The 17,961-nt window shown below is 41.6% G+C and overlaps 3 protein-coding genes and 1 long non-coding RNA gene across 7 annotated transcripts; 3 read left to right on the forward strand and 1 right to left on the reverse strand.

Annotated features, from left to right (window-relative positions):
- The first annotated feature begins 706 nt into the window (after positions 1-706).
- On the forward strand, positions 707-3,035 carry LOC124197146. The gene is made up of 2 exons (XM_046592432.1): positions 707-2,806; positions 2,881-3,035. Exons 1-2 carry the CDS (start codon positions 2,334-2,336, stop codon positions 3,032-3,034), a joined length of 627 nt encoding a protein of 208 aa, XP_046448388.1. The 5' UTR covers positions 707-2,333; the 3' UTR covers position 3,035.
- A 1,668-nt stretch (positions 3,036-4,703) lies between these two features.
- Positions 4,704-5,777, forward strand: LOC124197145. Its single transcript, XM_046592431.1, has 2 exons — positions 4,704-5,354; positions 5,421-5,777. Exons 1-2 carry the CDS (start codon positions 4,708-4,710, stop codon positions 5,509-5,511), a joined length of 738 nt encoding a protein of 245 aa, XP_046448387.1. The 5' UTR covers positions 4,704-4,707; the 3' UTR covers positions 5,512-5,777.
- Positions 5,778-7,456: 1,679 nt separating this feature from the next.
- LOC124197147 lies at positions 7,457-11,593 on the reverse strand. 4 transcript variants are annotated; one of them, XR_006876020.1, is made up of 10 exons: positions 11,463-11,593; positions 10,538-11,378; positions 9,839-9,990; positions 9,615-9,762; positions 9,407-9,550; positions 9,278-9,348; positions 9,103-9,163; positions 8,892-9,040; positions 8,170-8,821; positions 7,457-8,096 (listed from the first exon to the last, which is right to left on the reverse strand). It is a non-coding gene; the product is annotated as an uncharacterized LOC124197147 (long non-coding RNA). The 4 variants fall into 4 exon arrangements; XR_006876021.1 differs by having other exon boundaries at positions 9,274-9,348; XR_006876018.1 differs by having other exon boundaries at positions 8,892-9,163.
- On the forward strand, positions 10,421-11,749 carry LOC124197144 (mucin-5AC-like). The gene is made up of 2 exons (XM_046592430.1): positions 10,421-11,369; positions 11,446-11,749. Exons 1-2 carry the CDS (start codon positions 10,525-10,527, stop codon positions 11,573-11,575), a joined length of 975 nt encoding a protein of 324 aa, XP_046448386.1. The 5' UTR covers positions 10,421-10,524; the 3' UTR covers positions 11,576-11,749.
- Positions 11,750-17,961: the final 6,212 nt, after the last annotated feature.

A 17,961-nucleotide genomic window follows, 5' to 3' on the forward strand; every position in this document is an offset into this window, starting at 1 on the left:
TAGGTGGTCCTTTCACCAAATAAATCGGACGGGGGACTTGGTTAATGCGACACGTGAATAGCACAGCACTGGTATTACAACAGTCAAGCTTTTCAGTTTAATTTGGGGAAAACTGTCAAATGAATTATGAACGGTTATATTTTTATAGGCTAATTCATTTTTTGAAAGAATCAAACCAGGTGACCCTAAAAAAAAAAAGAAAATGAGCCGCCAATGACCGAGCATAACGCACATACAGGTGTGTATACCGTGAGTGACTTGGTGGAGAAAATGTTTGGCGAATTAAACAAGTTTCCGCTTTCCACAAAAATTTTCTAATCGTTTTTCTCTCGATGGAAAACAATTCAAAAAATATTTCTCCCAGCTAAAAACGGACTCCCGAAAATACACGAAATTCCCAGTCCCGTTAGATTAAATAACAAGGACTACGGAAAACAAATTAAAAGCAAAATAATACTGTACACACACACAGACAATAACAGTATCACTGTCCGGATGGCTAACATATCCTTACTGCCCATCTCGAGAGAGCTTTGGCTTATAAAATCTTATTCCCATTCACTTCCCGGTGAAGAAAAAAAAAAAAGATTTTACAACTATCGGATAATCCCGTCGTTTTCTCCGCTTAATAGAAATATTTTTAATCACTTTCGATTGAAAAATTTAACGGTATAAAATACATTCACGGATGTTGACAAAATTTCCACACGAATCTCTTTCCCAATCATTACGAATTTGAACAAATATATTGGAATACGACAAACGGTTCAATTTACTCATGTTTTCCTTTTCGATCGGGAGAAAAATCTGCTCTAATCGAATTAAAGTTAATCGCTAAAATTGATCATCGATTGGCTTTCCAACGAGCGATAAATGGCTCAAAATTCCGGCCACCACTTTAATCTTTTAATAACCTCTTTTCTCTTTTTTGATCAAAAAAGTTTAAGGGGGGGCCCTTTTTAACTCCAACTGGGAGAAAACCTGCGGTCTCATTTAATTCCTTGTGTAGACGGTTGCTAGCGTGTCGTGAGCTGTCGTCGCCGGCGTTGCACACAAGAGTCAACAAACTAACAAGCGGCTATTCATCAAAGTCCTTTGGAGCCAAGTTGTTTGCATTTCGGCGGGAAATTTGAACTTTTTTGAATAGCAAATTAAATTAGTTAACATGTCTTAAATTTTTAGTGGGTCAGTCGCTTAACAAGAAGATGGCCTACAATCTACAATTCCATTAACTGTTTCTCTACCTGGCTCATACATATCATTTTTTCGACGTCCAGCGTCTCCGCAGGTACCGCAAAAAAATGCCATCCTCCCAGTCGTGCTGATTGATTTCTAATCAAATAAAAACATGCCCACACACACACCTGGAAGAAATAGAAATAGAATTGACTGGGTTTTTTCTTTTGGCAAATGTCGGAGGGATTCCAATAACCCAATAAGGCAGTCGAGCGAGATGTAATCCTTATTCTATATAGCGGCCTAAGTTGATAGTCGAGCGCACGGCCATCATTCACTCGGACGAGGGAGCCCATCTCATCATCACGTCTGGTCTACATCCACAGCCCGTTGAGAATTGATGATGAGAGAAACATTCCGGGATTCTGATCTACTACGACGACGGCCCACTCTGTGTGTGGATAACAATGAGGCCTTCTTTCTTCTCCACAATGAGATAAGAAAAATCGACGCAACGATGAGCTTCTTCTTGCTGCCCAGTCTAACGGGAAACGGGTACAAGAACATCTGAAAGAAAAGAAACTTTTAACTATTTGATACCGACCGCAGATATAAAGAAGAGAAAGAAGAAAGAGTCGCTATTTGTCCCCACAGCAGCAGCAGCAGCCGACCACCACCACCTCCTCCTGGGTTCTGCATCCCAGATCGCGTCCAGATGGCACTTGTTTTTCAATTGGCGGCCAAGATGAGACCCACACACACATGCAAGAGAGAGATTAGGGAGAAATTGTAGATACTCCGTCCCCATCCAGCAGCAGGAGGGGGGGAGGAATTAAGAGAAACACCTTATAAGCATCCGGCCCCTGGGCCCAGCAGCACCGGGTGGGTGTACAGTATACCCAGTAAGATAGGGTGGGGTGGCGGTGGTTGGTTGACGCCTTCGACTTACTACTACACACACACAGCGGAGCTCAATGGAAGAGATATAAAGATAAGATCCGAGTGCGGCTAGTCAACCAAGTCCATTTGGTGTTGATCAGCCGTTCAGAGTGGCTCGACTTCGTCTCCGCTGCTGTCCCAACCGATTCCGCCCAGTTTTCCTGCGCAACGTGAACCAATTGTGTGAAATCATTGCTCACCTCATCCATCCTTCCATCATGAACAAGTGCTCGTTGTTGATGTTCGTTGTGATTTGCGCCCTGGCCGCACAGAACGCAAGAGTTGCCGATGCCCAGTCGGCCAATTTCTTCAGCAATTTCTTCACCATCTTCCGCCGGGCCAGCCGGCCGGGCAGTTCCAAGACCAGCAGCAGTTCCAGCTCCAAGCAGCTCAGCGCCGCTTCCATCAATCAATGGAGTTCGTTGCCGGAAGTCAAAACCATCACCATGACCATGACGGAAACGGAAACGACAGAGATGATGATCACGTCCACCATGTCGGAATTCTTCACCGTCACCGAGACCATCACCGAGCGGCTGATCGCCACTTCGACGCTGACCAGGAAGATGACGGCCACCGCCACTCAGGTCGTCACGTCTTGTCCCGACCAGGAAATCGGATTGAGGAGGATCAACTGGAAAGAGATCCCAAACAGGATCGAGGAGATTATGAAGCGATCCGGCGTTCCTGCGTGAGTTTTTTTTTTTAAATTTCTATTTTAGTTTCCTTTTAAATTCATTCATTATAAGACGAATTTGAAAATAGATTGGAATATTCCGCCATTCCGGAAGGCCCTTACATCATTAAAGGACGTACTTTTGACATTGAATCGTCCATTGACGGTGACGAACAACAGCAACAGCCCGAGGGTGAATCCAATGAAACGCTAGTTGCTTCCGAAGATGAACCATCCGTCTAAATTTAAATCATTCACAAAATAATTCATTAATTAATTTAATCATACATTTTTTTAAAAAGAGACAAGTCTTAACAAAAATTTAAGTACATATTTTATAACATTTCAACGTGCTACAAAACTCATCCACCTCCCTCGCTTCATCAGCCGCGGTCGCATTTATTTAAGTATTTGATATTTTTATCCCTTCTCCCATCCTAAATTAATTATTCGAAGAAAAAGAACGCTAAAAGAAAAATGGACAAAAATTCACGAAGAGATTTTTCGAATTCCCGTTCAATTGTGTGACTTTGTGTGTGTGTGTGAATATTATTATAAATATCTATTATATCTACAAGAAAAACCTGTTTTTTTTTTTCGTTTCTGGCTTAGAGACTAGAGAAAAAATAGACCCGTTTGACTCTTTACTCGTCCAGGCGGAAAAAAAGTTTGATCGTCAAAATTTTTCTTAATTTTCTTTTTCTTTTTTTCCCAATGGATTCACCACCTGTGAGCGGACACTTTCGGGTGAAGGTAAAGTACCTGTTAGTCGGCGGGAAAAAGGGCGGGGTTTGTAATATTATTATTTTTAATTCTTTTCCTTTAATCATTGGCAACTACTCCACCTGTTGATTGAGATTCAAACTGTTTCCAACGGACGGCGGTGGAAAGAAGAAATTGGCACCAAATTGGGTCCAGCAGGTGCGTTGATGCTCCGGGGGTTCGGTTCTTGGGTTTTCTAAATAGCGTCCAAAACAAATGGCGATTGAAGACTGGGCGAGCTATAGAGGAGAGAATAAGAGCACTAGGCTAGAAAAAAATAATAACGGGGGCGAGTAACACCATTCATCATTCCGGCCGTTGTGTGGTGTGACACGTATAGTAGAAACACACACACAGCCGGCTTTTATTATTATCCAGTGCGGTCAAAAAGAAATATTTCAGAGAAAATTCACGATAAATTCGGCTATTCTGACACGAAAAACCAAAATTTCTCTCTACACACTACATCAGTTGAGAGAAAACCAAAAGGGCTTTAACCCAATGACCTTATATCTATCGACAAAGCTCATAAATCTTGGATAAGGAAATCCAGTTTTCTATTTTGTTTCGAAAACGTTCAATTTCCTGTTTCATTTGCATTCAGATGGCGAATAATAATAATAAAAGAGAGATCATCAAAATGTACCTTTTAGGGTTCAGCAATCTATTCCAGATAAATCGCCAGTTTGGTTGTCAACCTCTAACAGGTGGTACGGTCCTGATAAGACAAAAGGTGATGTGACCTACTCCGGGTAAAGAACTTCTTCTCCATCGTGTATTGACCACACGAGTCCGGATTATTGGCTTCCGTATTCCATTTTCACCTGCAGTTATTTTTTGGGGTACAGGTGAAAAAGAAAACAAAAATCGTTAATAATAAATAAAAAGAAGAATTTGCGGACCTCAAACCAACCACCTAAAGCGACTCGACCTCTTTTTTCTTTTCTTTACAAGACCTCCCCCCGTCGATTTTTCTGATGTTTGCCCACCGAAGAAAAAATCGAGAAGAGAAAAAAGTCTGCCGGCCATTTTTTTGAAGGGCCGCAACTCACGAGCTCAAAAAGAAAAAAAGAAAAGAAAACCCACCTGTGTATATGGACATACCAACCAGCAGCAGTAGACTTGAAGGATACGTATAAAAAGGGACGGGCAAGATGTCTACCGGCACATTCATTCGACGTCCGTCCTCTGCAACAAGTTTCTCTCCTTCCATCTCGCCAATTCTTTTTCGTGTTCCGTTCGAAATTATTTGTTCAAAAATCAAAATGAAGTTGAGCATCGCCATCCTCATCTGCTGCGCCATGATTGGATCCATCCAGTCGCAGGGTACCGGTAACAGGCCCAGTTTTATTCAAACCATTTTCGCTCCGCTCGGACAATTCCTCAGCATCTTCAGGAGACCCAGCCGGCCCAGCGTGTCGGCCGCTGCGGCCGCTTCTTCCGGAAACATTGACGCCTCGTCCATCTTCACCGATCCTCAGGTCCTCCAGGAATCTTTGAACAGCATCAACCAGGGATCGCAGCAGCAGCAAGTCCAGGCCGAGCCAGTCGTCCAGACACAAATCGTCACGGAAACGCTGACCGTCTTCTCCACCATTCCGAGCCTGGAACGCGTCACCAGCGTCGAAACGATGGTCGAGATGATGACGGAAACGTTGACGGAAACCGTCAAAACCACCCTGACCAAGACGGAACATATCACCATGACCCATAGCACTTGCTCCTCATCCGTGGCTCCTTCAAAGGCTCCAGCGGCCAGCAGCAAAGTGGCGGAGAAAGTCAGTCCGTCCGCAGTGTCGACGTGAGTTTTGTCCTGAATTCAAACAAATCAGAATAATTAATTTGATTGATTTTGATGTCTTAATAGTTCCACTGCGGTCCAACCTACCAAGAAAGCCCGTCTAACGCCATACGTCGTAAAACGGGCCGTGGAAATCGAAGCCTCTTCTTCCCTCTAAAAAAAACAAAAAATTCCTTCGTTATTTGAAGCGGTAAATTTGACCGATTCAAAATCAACTTGTTATTAATATTATTATTCAATCCATGATACGTATACATATGTGTGTCCCTATTTAATTTCCGGACGATTACACACCAAAAGAAACAAGAAATATTGTTAAAAATATGTTAGAATGTTAGAAATATGTTGCAGGTGACGAGAGTTTTATGTTAAAAACTCTTCCGCCTGTCAGTCCTGTCATAATAAATCGATTTTTAATCTCTACAACCATTTTCTTATTCTGACCCGAATTCCGATCGGAATTGACGTCATCGCACACACGTTCGATTGAAGGTGAAAATGTTTCACAGGGTGTTACAAAAAAAAGTGGGGGAATATAAAACCATTTCAAAAAAATTGCGGTCACGCCAAAACGGAATAAAAACGGAAGAAAAAGTAAGCCGAATCGACAATTGAATGTTAACTATACCATAACGCCATAAAGTAACGCCGTTCGTATACCTACAGTCGATCTAAAAAAATGAAAAGAAAAAAAGGCCAGTCCGTTTCTCTCTTCAATAGTGGACCTGTGATTACACCACAAGAAATTCCCCGAAACCAATCCGGCGTTTGATACACACGTACCATCTGCGTGTCAAAGAAGTAAATCATTAGCTGTGAAATAGTTATGCATTATACGACTTAATCACAGAGTTCAACTTTCAAGGCTTTGCAACGTTTAAATTTTGATTCAACTGGCGCCAAAATTGCCAAACAGTCGGGAAATCCTGGACCTTGTACAGTTTCAATTTTTGATTAGGAAATTCCCGGCAGATTTTTGGTTTTAATTTTCGCGAAAAAGATGGAGGATGAGCGTCACGAACGGTAATTTCAGTGTTTAACTGGCAGTTAAGAGATACGATTCAGTCGCGCCACATTTTCTGTTTTCTAAATGACCAGCACCTTTTCTCTTCTATCTAAAAGGGAAACACCGTTAACTCTCATTTGCTGCTCTTCAACGCCTCGAGGCCGTCTCGCAAAAAAATATAATAATAATAATGACCAGATAACCACACACACACACACACTCTGTCCGTCTTGCCCATTTCTCTCTGGCTCAAATTGTTACTTAACGTTTTTTGGTGGATAACACAAACTGTTAGATTTCCTAATCATTCTGGCCAGCCGCGCTGTCTTGTGTAAGGACGACGACATTCGGCGGACCGTTAAAAGTGGCTTGCGTGTGTGTACACCATCTCCTTTTTTTCTTGTTGAATGCGTGCGGAAGACACACGCCGGTATACAAGACACTTTTCATTTCGGTGCCGGAACTTAATTGTTTTTCTTTCTGTTTCGTTTTCCCTTCAAAGTTCAACGGTAAAAGTTGCTTGAATTTCGGTTTTTTTCCCTATCAAAAGTTCAAAACTCCAATCCGGCTTGCGTGTAATTTGGGATAAACTAATAAAAAAAAATAAAGTTAAATCGCACAATGACGCGGCACGAAATCTGTAGGAAGAAAAAGATAAACAGATGAATAATGCGGTCGCTGGATGAGACTTGTGTTACATTGGTATGACCCTATTAGCCATTTCTGGAAAACCGATTTCAGAATTTCAAATTTGGCGCCAAAAAAAGAAAAGCGCGAAATTTTCAAAATGTCATCCCGACCTGATTCTAAAATCCTACACACTTTTGACACATTAAAAGAAAAATGTCTTTTAAAAATCTTTCCGGTTCATTACTCAATCTTTAATAATCCCCTTATGCTGTCGTAGGATTCAATCCCCTTTAACAACAACAACAAAAAATCACCGAGTAAATAACGGTTGATCAGGTTGAGACGGCGTGACCAGGAAGAATAAAATGACGTAGGCTTGAACCATAATTTCTTTCTGACTAGAGCAAAAGCCCAGAGAGATTCGCGTCGCTCTCTTAAGTGTGAAATCTCTTTCTTCCTCCTTAAAAAATTGTTATTTTATTTTATTTTTCACTCGGGTTGTTATTCGTGCGTGTCCACCCGGCCACCCGGTCGACCTCCTTCCCACAAGAATAAGTGGCGACACGACAGAGAAGAAAAAAAACACATTCGGCTACTTAACTAAAAGACCGTACAGTCCAGTACAGTGCACATACGTCGCATAAAAAAGAAACGGTAGCCTAACTCAAAACGACGGCCATCAGCCAACAGAAGGTGAGAGAATATCTATAAAGTGGAGCCGAGTGTTTAGCGGGCGATTCAGTCGATAGACCAGCTACCGGGTCCGCCGGATGAGTCTCTCTCGTCCGTTCGTCTTTAAAAATCCCTTCAGACTTACCCGACCAAATTGAAAATGGATACGCCAACAAAGTGCTTCGTGTTGTTGAGTCTCTTGTGTCTGTTTTGCCAGCCCTGCCGGACTCAGAGCAACGGCGGATTCTTCGCCAATTTCGCCCAAATCTTCCAGCGACGCACTTCGACGACGCCCACCGAAACCGTCACCGAGCCCGTCACCGTCTACTTGACCCAATACGAGACGCAAGTCAAGACGGAAACGGAGCGGATTACAGAGACGGAAACATCCACCTTGTCCTTGTCTTGGCTCAGGTGAATCAAATTGAATTTTCCTGTTGCGAATTTCAAATAAACAAAAATTATGACGCACAGATGGACGACGCAAACTGAGCGGGAATTTCTTACCGAAACCGTGACGGAAACGTCCACGTCGGTCGACGTTTCTCTGCTCGTCAGTGTGGCCGTCGTGACGCTCACCGAGCGGCTGACGGCCTTCCAGACCGTCACCTCGACGGCCACGTCGTTCTCCACGCTGTCAAAGACGCTCTACTCGGAGTTTGTCGTGACTGAAATCGCCTCCAAATGTCCGACCTACACCGTCAGCGTCGGCATGTTGCAACGGCACGGGCAAGTCGAGGAATCTCGACGGGCTTCCGGGGCGGATGTGGCCGCATTAGACGACGAACTTCACTTCTCCGATGAAGAGCTGATAAAAATGGACGAACTGGCCGCTTCCCAGTTGCAGAAGAACATTTTGAACAATCAAAATGTGCACACTTTCAAGGTGGATGAGTTTGTCCACTTGAAACCGTCGGTGGCTCCTCCGGCTCTGATGCAGGATCCCGTCGACATAGACGACATGGACCTGGTGGCCATGCAGCGCAATTTAGAGTTCGGTGACTTGTCGCCGAGTCTTCCGGAAAAGATGCCGCATTACGGGAAAGTGGGTCAAGTGATGGAGAAACGGACCGGATTGGGATCCCAACAGGACCTGGAAGTGGTTGACATTGGCGATCTTGACCTGGTGGATGGATTCCTCCGTCGAACGGCCGGCCAGCTGACGTAAGTTGAATTTGAAAATGGTAATTTAAAAAATGACACTTTCGTTAATTATTTGGGATTTCTACCTCAGGGCTGGACCGACGAAATTGGCTGGCATTCCTCATCTCATTAAACATTCTAGCATCATCGAGTCCTCATTTCCATCTCGACAGCGTCAATTCCAGGTGGCAGAGAATTCGCAGGCCGACATCACGGCCAATTTGAAATTCACTAACTAAAAACACAAAAGATTTAAAGCTTTGCGAAACAAATTTGTGTTATGTAACGGGTTCTTACCGGGTTGTTGCCCTTTTGTCTCTTCTACCGATCCTGGTTTATTGCTGCTGTCTGACGATATCTATTTATTTGAAATGAAAAAAAAAGAAAATGAAGGTGGGAAATTACTATTTAATTCGTGTAGGTACAAAATACAACGAAAATATTATTGAAAATTTACTAATAACCTACTTACTACATCGTTCAACCCATTGCGGCTGGATCAACTCCGTTTCTTTTAATTTCTTGTCGTCGCGGTCGACGAATCTAAAGGAAAAAAATGATTATTTTAAAAATTTGTTTCATTGAATGTGCCAGCGGATACCATTTTTTAAATGTTTTACGTGGAGAACTTTTCGGAAAACACCGCCCATTGCCGGGAAAAGGTAGACCTAAAAGACGCATTCAAATATCCCGCGTGAGAAAAGGAGGGGCCGTATCGAATGTACTAAATTAAATCCAAAAAAACCTGGGAAAGTTCAACCCAAAATAAAAATTTAAACTAAATTATTTGAATTCTTCTGGGAACTGACCGTGACGTTTTTTTTTTCTTCTTTTTTTCCATCCCGATCGAATGTTAGTGTATCACATCTCTTCCAACACTCTATAGTGCAACATGTACTCCAGCAGCTGCTGCAGACAGGTGGCGTCAGGACGATGTGGTTCTCTCCGGATCATCTTCTACGAAAAGAGATGCGGTTAAATTTGGAAAATAATGATCAAATAATATCAAAACCCCGTGATATAACCCACTAACCTGCTTGCGTGAATGTACTGTTTCATCTTTGTACTATCAAAAGATGAAAAGAAGAAGAAAATAACAATTTCCAGGTCTTCCAATTTTGTGTGTGTTGGAACCGTTTGAACTTGAGACCCTCGGGGTTTACGACTCTCATTTAGTAAAATAATCTGAAAAAAAAAGAGAAAATTTCAAATCATAATTTTGGTCAGACATATCTTTTACGACAAATTTCTTTTCTTGTTTAAACTTTTTTCTCTTTTATAGTCGAGCAATTTGTTGCCGCGACACAAAAGGGACGACGAGACGATATCGACAACGACCGTCAAATTTTCTCTGGCAAACAACAAAAGTCTAATCTTATGCAGACCTGCGGCCGTCCTACAATCCTTGATTACTACCCGAATGAAACCAAAGTATAACAGACTAGTGGGGAGGGGGGGGGGAGAGATTTTAGAAAAGAAAAAAAAAGAAAACAAGAAACTCAGCCCAGGAAACCGCAACAATGAAAAATAAAGCTCGAGAGAATAAATAAAGAATATAAAGAAACATTGTTCTTTCTTTTTTTCCAGCCCAGACTAGTTATTAGATAGATATTCTTATAAAAGAGCGGATGGTTAGGTGTCGACAAGCTCAGAAGGTCTTGGCAGTCGCTAGCGTCCGGTTGATATTTAATAAGAAGAAGAAAGAAGTTGAAGAATAAAATGAGATTGTTACTAGTGATGTTGCTGGTGAGTGGATTGCTGATTGGCGAGAGCCAGGCCCAACGTCCAATCGGTCTATTCTTCAACGCCCTTTACATCAACTTTAGAAACTGGATCGGTCTGGGCGGCGGCCAGTCCGTCAGCACTTCGACCAGCTCCCAGCCAACGGTGACAGTGACGGCGACAGTGACAACGACCGTCATTGATTCTCCTCCAAGCGTTCCGGATGACTACGTCGAATTCGCTCCTCCTAATTCAATTGTTCCGGAAGTAATGATCACGGAAGCGGCCAGCACCGAGTCGGGGATGTCGACGACGGCCATGGAGGAGGCCAGCACCGAAGGAGCTAGCACCGACAGTCCCTTGATAATCCAGGAGAATCTTCTGGTGGAATCATCCACTCCGGCTGAGAACAATCAAGTGGAACTGGAAATCGTCACGGAAGGGCCGGAATTGGATCCCTCGGATGCGTCGGTGATTGAAGCCATGGCGCAAATTTTACTGGAAATTCCAACCACCACGCCAGACTCGCCTACTACGCAAAGTGTTGAATCTGAGACGGAAGCCATCGTCGTCAAAGACGTTCCACCGGTGGCTCCTGCTGTTGTTGTTGCTACAACAACAACAACGACGACCAGTTTCCCGAGGGATTCGACAACCTTCGCCACTTTGGCACCGAAGAGGACCATCCATTTCAACAGGCCCAGCTGGACGCCCACCTTCTTGAAGTTGGCCAACAGGGGATCGACTTCTCGTTACTTTTTCCCGGCCTCGTTCAGACGGCCCAAAGATTCCGGATTCTTGGAAAAGGAAACCATTTCGTTGAGCCCTTCCAAACCCTTGTCGTAAGTCAACTGGCAATTGAATTGAATTTAAAAAGTTATCTGTGCGTAATTTAATAGAATTTGATGATGATTTCAGGGTGGAGAATTCGGTACCTCCTAGGATTCCGTACGTTGTCAAACGTCAGATCGAGATTGAATCTTCGATGACGGTTTTGAATCAGCAGCAAAGTTCGGTGTTGATCGCCAGAGCCGCTACAGCAGATTGAATTGAATCAACCTAAAACCTGTGCACACAAAACACAAAGAAATATATTTATGAATTGTTGAAACAAAAGTGTAAGGGACGTTTCATGTTGAAACCACCTCGCAATTTCACCCCGTTTATGAAAATTAGTTTGCAAAAATACAACAATTTGGTTTTTTTACCTTTTTAACTCAAACATTTTCCAGATTTTTCAATTTCAAACGAACAAAATGCTTGGCATTTTCAATAGAACGCGTTTATACAAATAGCCGCCAACGAAACACAACGGGATTTGCTTCGATTAACGTTACGAGGCCAAAATGGCACAAAACGGGAAAGTACATGTAAACGGATAATAACTAAAACTGGGATGAGGGTTGAAAAGGCCGGGTCAACATTCTACGACTCTCTACGATTGTTGAAACTCAAAGTTCACACCTGCTGCATGGCAAATTGCTATTACAAAATCTCAAATTATATCGGTACATATTAATAGAACAGGTAATTAACGAGAACTGAACACGTGGAGATTGAACAAATTGTCTGCTAATGAAAACCTGATTAGACAAAGTTACACACACGTACAAAAGAGATTTGAACAATAAGAAAATGTGTAAATTTCACTGCAGAAACTGAATAATGGTTTGTTTTCCAACTACTAGAGTTTTGGTGGCTACAAATCGTTTAGATAAGAAATGGCCACCGAGTAAATTTGTGAGTAGGTGGACAACCAGCAGCATTGTTTGTTTCCTTTTGATTTTGTGGGGTCCACAGAAGTAAATAGTTACTAAGAAAGTGGCCGACAACAATGTGTCATAAAGTCGATGCCATTTACCGTTCGAAACCTCCTGCTATAGAAACCACTAAAAGAAAGTTGCAGAGAGACCCAATAAATTCACAATACCGACTCTCTGATCGTGTGTGAACTAGTTTCAAAATTCTATTTTGCCAATCTTCTTTCCTTGTATCTTTTCCAATCATGTGCAATCAAGAACACACCAACAAAGTGATTCCATAATTATACCTTTCCTGATAATAATGGCTTACAAGAAACGACACGAAATTCAGAAATGGGGACTTACGTTTTGCCAATTGATGACTCATTCCCTCGTGTTTGGGAAAGTTGGTTTATTGCAAGTGAATAGCTCGCACTCCGTCAAGCAAATCAGACTTGTCCTTCACGACTTTTTGCATGTTTGAAAACGTGGCCGCGGAAGTGCAGAAGAAAAGAGCGCCAAGGAGCTACCGCCACCTAGCGGCCAAATTTGAAACTTGGTTCAATTTTTCAAAAACCAAACCAAATTGAAATCGTTTTCGTTTTCCAACGTACCGTACGACACGGACGATTGTTCCCAGCGTTATTTTTCTTTCTTTCTTTCACGTCAAGAATTTTATCGCTGAATCACGTCCACCCAAGTCAAGGGCGGTGAGAAAGCTCGCGTTGCGTGATGGTCGCCGCGAAGATGTTACTGGCGTCAAAAAATCTTCACGGTCATCTTCGAGTGAGACAAAAGAAACAAAAACAGCGGCGCAACTTTTGACGGCGCGGCACACACAAAAAGCCCCAGCACGAAATATATTTCTTCTTCCGCCGCCGCAACACTTTGCCGGCCTGATGCCGTCTGTTTGCTTTGTGCAATCGCGGCCGCGCGGTTTCACCTATTCATCGGCTAATCAAATTATTCTCCTTTATTCATTCGTAACTAAAGTAACGAAATGTTTCGCCAATGGAAATTCTTTCGATTTGATTGCTGTGGTTTTCTTCCGCCTCCGCATTGTTTCAGCCCGGTTATATCTGAAAGGAATCCGCCCTGTCACTTTGATTTTGATTTTCGAGCGTTTTTGGGCTTGTAGACATTTTTGCGACACACGAAAAAAGTCCTGTTGTTTCCCGTACGCTAGACAATGCCTCGGTGAAATCGTGGACTGGCATCAGCACAAGTTGTCCGATTGCTAATCGAAAATGCGCAACGATTTTCAAAAAACTTTAAAATTTTTGTTGTTTTTCAATGGCGTTTATTGTACAGTTGGTTCTATTATTATCCGTGGAATAGCTGGCATATTTTGATCGCAATCGTCTCTCTCCGTATAGAAGCGGATCTGAATGGCATTTGCATTTTAGCGGTGCTGAGCGGTGCTGAGTGTCCAGCGCATTGCGTCATTGAGAGAAGAGATATGATGGATTCGAATTCGGCTAAACGTGTAGATTTCGAGATAAAAGGCGGTCAACTTTTGATCAGCGTCCGTGCCGGAATGGTATAGTAAGGAAATGATTTATTCAGATGCTGATGCTGTTGCTGAGCTGAGATCGACGACCTCTTTTATTTATACATTTATATAATGCAATGTTTGGTTGGATGAGTGACGGAATTTCGTTATCAAACGCAACGGATTATTAAGCGTTCCTTTTTGGGCCAGCAGCGCACCAGTTGCCGGCTGTTGCAATCAGTTTTCAGTGTAACATTTGGAATGATCGCAATTTTTCAAAAGTTCACCGCGCTGAATAAATAAGAGTCGGTTGAGACCCATCCTCGCCTTGATGCTGTTGCCTATCTATACGTGGGCACCCAGCACGATTTACGTATAAGGTTGCGTAACCTTACATCAAAATTCATTCCCAGATTCCAAATTGGACGATGGCAATCGTATCGTGTAGATATTACTCACGTATATAGTACGCGGATGACATTATAGAACATTCAAAAATGGCCCAACAGCCATCAATCGGCCATCAATTCCACCCGAAATTCTATATGCGAAATAATTAATATTCGACTGCCAAAAAACAAGCTGGACAAGCATTTTTCATGTGGGCTCTATACTTCAGCATATAGACCCCCTTTAGGCAATATACAACCCTTTCCAACTTTTGGTGAATAATTGCGAGAGAGGACGTGAAATATTCAGTTTGGTCAATTCTTTCCCATGTCACAATTCCATCCTGCTGCTCTTATATGTACTATACCTACCAAAACAGTAGGCTAACTGTTAAATAATATATAAGAAAATCCTTTGCGAAGGAAATATGTAGGCCAAAACCCAGAAGCGAAATATGACAATCCTCCCCTCAGCAGCAGCAGCTATAAGAAAAATATAGTTTTATTTTCATGTGATGTGTTTGCATCGTATTATTTAACTGTTCACCTCAGCGTCTAGTGCCATTTTTTGGATGTGGCACATATATTCAGACAATACGGCAGTTAATGAAGTCAATTATAATATATACATATACGTTCATCATTCAAGAGCATCATACGGAGCTATGTAGGGAAAGCCCTGTAAAAAAATCAAGCGTGTACATATATTTCTTTATGGGGAGCGAGTGGGTTTAATGGTCGGGAAAATGAGAGCGAAACAAACAGCAAGAGCTCACAGACGTACCTCGCCGTCTCATCCTTTTGACTCTATCTATATAATCATTCTTATTCCGTTTTTTGAATGAATGTAGTACAGTATATATAACTCTGCTGGCCACGTATATAATAAACATCTGCGCATAGGCACAACCAAAAAAGGGTTATAGAACTAAATACAAGTTTTTATAGGTTTATTTTTTAATTTTTGTTGTCATTTTTTGGGTTGTCGCTTTTATGTAGCCGCAAAAGTAATCGACTGGGTTGAGGAGTCATTACCAAAAATAGAATTAGCCTTTTTATATAATTGCTGAAAGGAAAAATTAGGTTTAACGGCCGGCGAAATATGCAAAAATTGCTATAGTAGCTTACATTTTAGCGCTCCTTCTCTTTCTGAAAAAAAGCCCCGCGTTCTTCTATTTATCCGCATTCTTTTATTTATGGACACTGGAGATACGGGAATCCATCAGTCCAACACACATATTGGGTCATCTCGTGCCGACAGAGGTCTACTGCCTATAAGCGCTATGACTATATCATTATCAACGCTATAAAACATGAATAATGACGAACATGGAAACAGTTTTACAGCAAAAACCCCAAAAAACATTATTATTCGCTGCTGTTTTGTTCAAAAAACGAAATATTTCCCCTCTATATTCTTCGACGGGTGTAAGCAATTTCCCCAGAAAAAAAGAAAAATAATAATGTTGGGTGGAAGCACAGCTCAAATTTCGCGCTCGCTGAAAGCTATAATAAAAGACAGACCGCGCGGCAGCCGTCTATACACACCTATAGACAGACAGACAGACAGACAGACACAAAAACAATTCAATATAACCACCTTTTTGTTTTTGTTTTATTTTCACCATTTCTTTTGTTATGTATTTTATCTTTTTCTCTGCTGAGCGATTTCCATTTGAAAAGGGTCGACCATTTTTTTGAAATATTTTGTAGGGTTGAATCATTTCAAACGCAATTAACTTTACTATACATAGCAAAGTTCACCCCCTTTTTTAACGTTTTAACTTGCCTTTTGACGTTTTAACCTTTTTCTCGTGCTGCTCATTCAGCATTTTCAACTTTTTTTCGAAATATAGGCCTATTAAGTCTAATAAAATAGATTCAATAACTTGTCAATAACCAACACGTAAGCTTTTCTTTCAGCGAAAATTGATGTTTATAAATAAAGTCGTATATAGAAAAAAACAATCATTTAGTAATCAATATAGTCGATTCCCCTTATATAAAAGATGAGTAATGACAAGTGCTATCGAAAAACATTGAGTAATCACCGCTAGTTCTCAGCCGCGGATGAAATAACAAGCCGAGACATTGACTGACGAGGCCTATTGGAACAGCTTGACACTGACGGAAGATATGAGCCACAGCAGCAGCAGCAGACCGAATGGGAAAATCTAACCAGCATCAGACAGCATGTATCACTATATATGATTAAACAACTCCATTCGGTGCTATGTGGCCTATCGCCTTTTACAATTCACATATAAGTGACCCAGACAGCATCAGCATCATCCAGACAAGGTCGTATGCGGTCGACGAACTGTTTGAAATTCGATGTTAGCGTGTGCAATAAATCAACGAGGTATTATTTAATAGCGAACTATATACTTATTAGCCAGCGAAGAGAGTAGTATAAAACAATAGCTGAACCGCATATTTTCCATTCATTTATAAGTGGATTCACTGGCGGACACTACCATTCCGGTTATATCTTATACATTCTTTCCAACCTTTTTATGTTTTAATGGTCCCTTATAGAATCACTTAGCAACATTTTTGACAAGACTCTCTACTTCGGTATAGTCAGATTTTGACGACAGCATCCCCCCTACACTACACTATACATCAAAGTGTGTCTGTGGTCTTTTATGTATTCCTTTTTCGGGACCGTTCGGCACATATAGATTGCCAAACGCACAAAGCCAGCAGCAATCAATTGTCTGTTTTTTTTCCAAACCAACTTATATGAAGTTGCATAATAATATACATAATATAATTTTTTGTTTGCATAGGCTACTCGGTAGACATTATAATATATAGCATAACCTGGAACATTTTCTGATGTCCAAATTCCAAATGACCGCCAGCAATGCACAAGAGGCAATAAATTTTCACATGGGGAAAAATTTGGGCAAACCAAAATGGCGCCCGTCAGCGACGCGCTCCATTTAAAAAAATAATAATTATACCGTAGTTAGGCTATATACAATACATTCTCCTTTGAAAGAATCAATATATCATCACGTTTGCCTTTATGATGAGCTCTCCATCAAGTTTTTCGTGTTGCTGCAGTTGCACCAATGCTGGCCTGCTGGGGCGTGCGGAGAGAGCCTTGCAAAAAAATGGAATTTCTAAGGGATATCAGATAAATCATGTGATTGACGTCCGTTTGATGATAATATCTTTTAAACACAGCAGGTTATTCCCCCTGGTAACAAAATAACAGCAGTTGGCCAAGACCTATACAAACATTCGTTGAATATCTCAGTTATACTAAAAAGATCAGAGAAATAAAGAAATCCAACTGCTGATGATATGGCTATACGCTCGGTTTATTTATGCAAAGATAAAAGCAAAGTTGACATTCTCGCACTCGTTGAAAAATGTTCCAGGCCGCGGTTTGAGTGATGGGTGTGCCGAAAGAAAACGTCGTCGACAGACGTAATATCAACCAGGAAGTATAAACATTCTTTCTATTCCCTCCCACTTTTAAAAACAGCCTAATCACAGAGCGCTAGCAACAGCAGATGCGATTTATTGGACAGCTATAGAATATATAAATGAATAACCCATATAGAATAATCATTTCGATGGCCCAGCAGAATATTATTCAGCTTTTCCCAAATTGTGTTGATTATTATGATGATGTTAACGCTTTGTATGCGGAATATGAATGACCTTTTCTTTTAGTTATTTGCCAATAGCAGCAGCACTGTTAGATATATTTAATCGCCTATTATATACTGCGCTGATGGCAGCTGCTTTATATTACAGAATCTCTCGTCGCGTTGAACAATAAAAGAAAAAGAAA

Source organism: Daphnia pulex, chromosome 7 (assembly GCF_021134715.1).
Source record: "Daphnia pulex isolate KAP4 chromosome 7, ASM2113471v1".
In the NCBI taxonomy this organism is placed as follows: Eukaryota; Metazoa; Arthropoda; class Branchiopoda; order Diplostraca; family Daphniidae; genus Daphnia; species Daphnia pulex.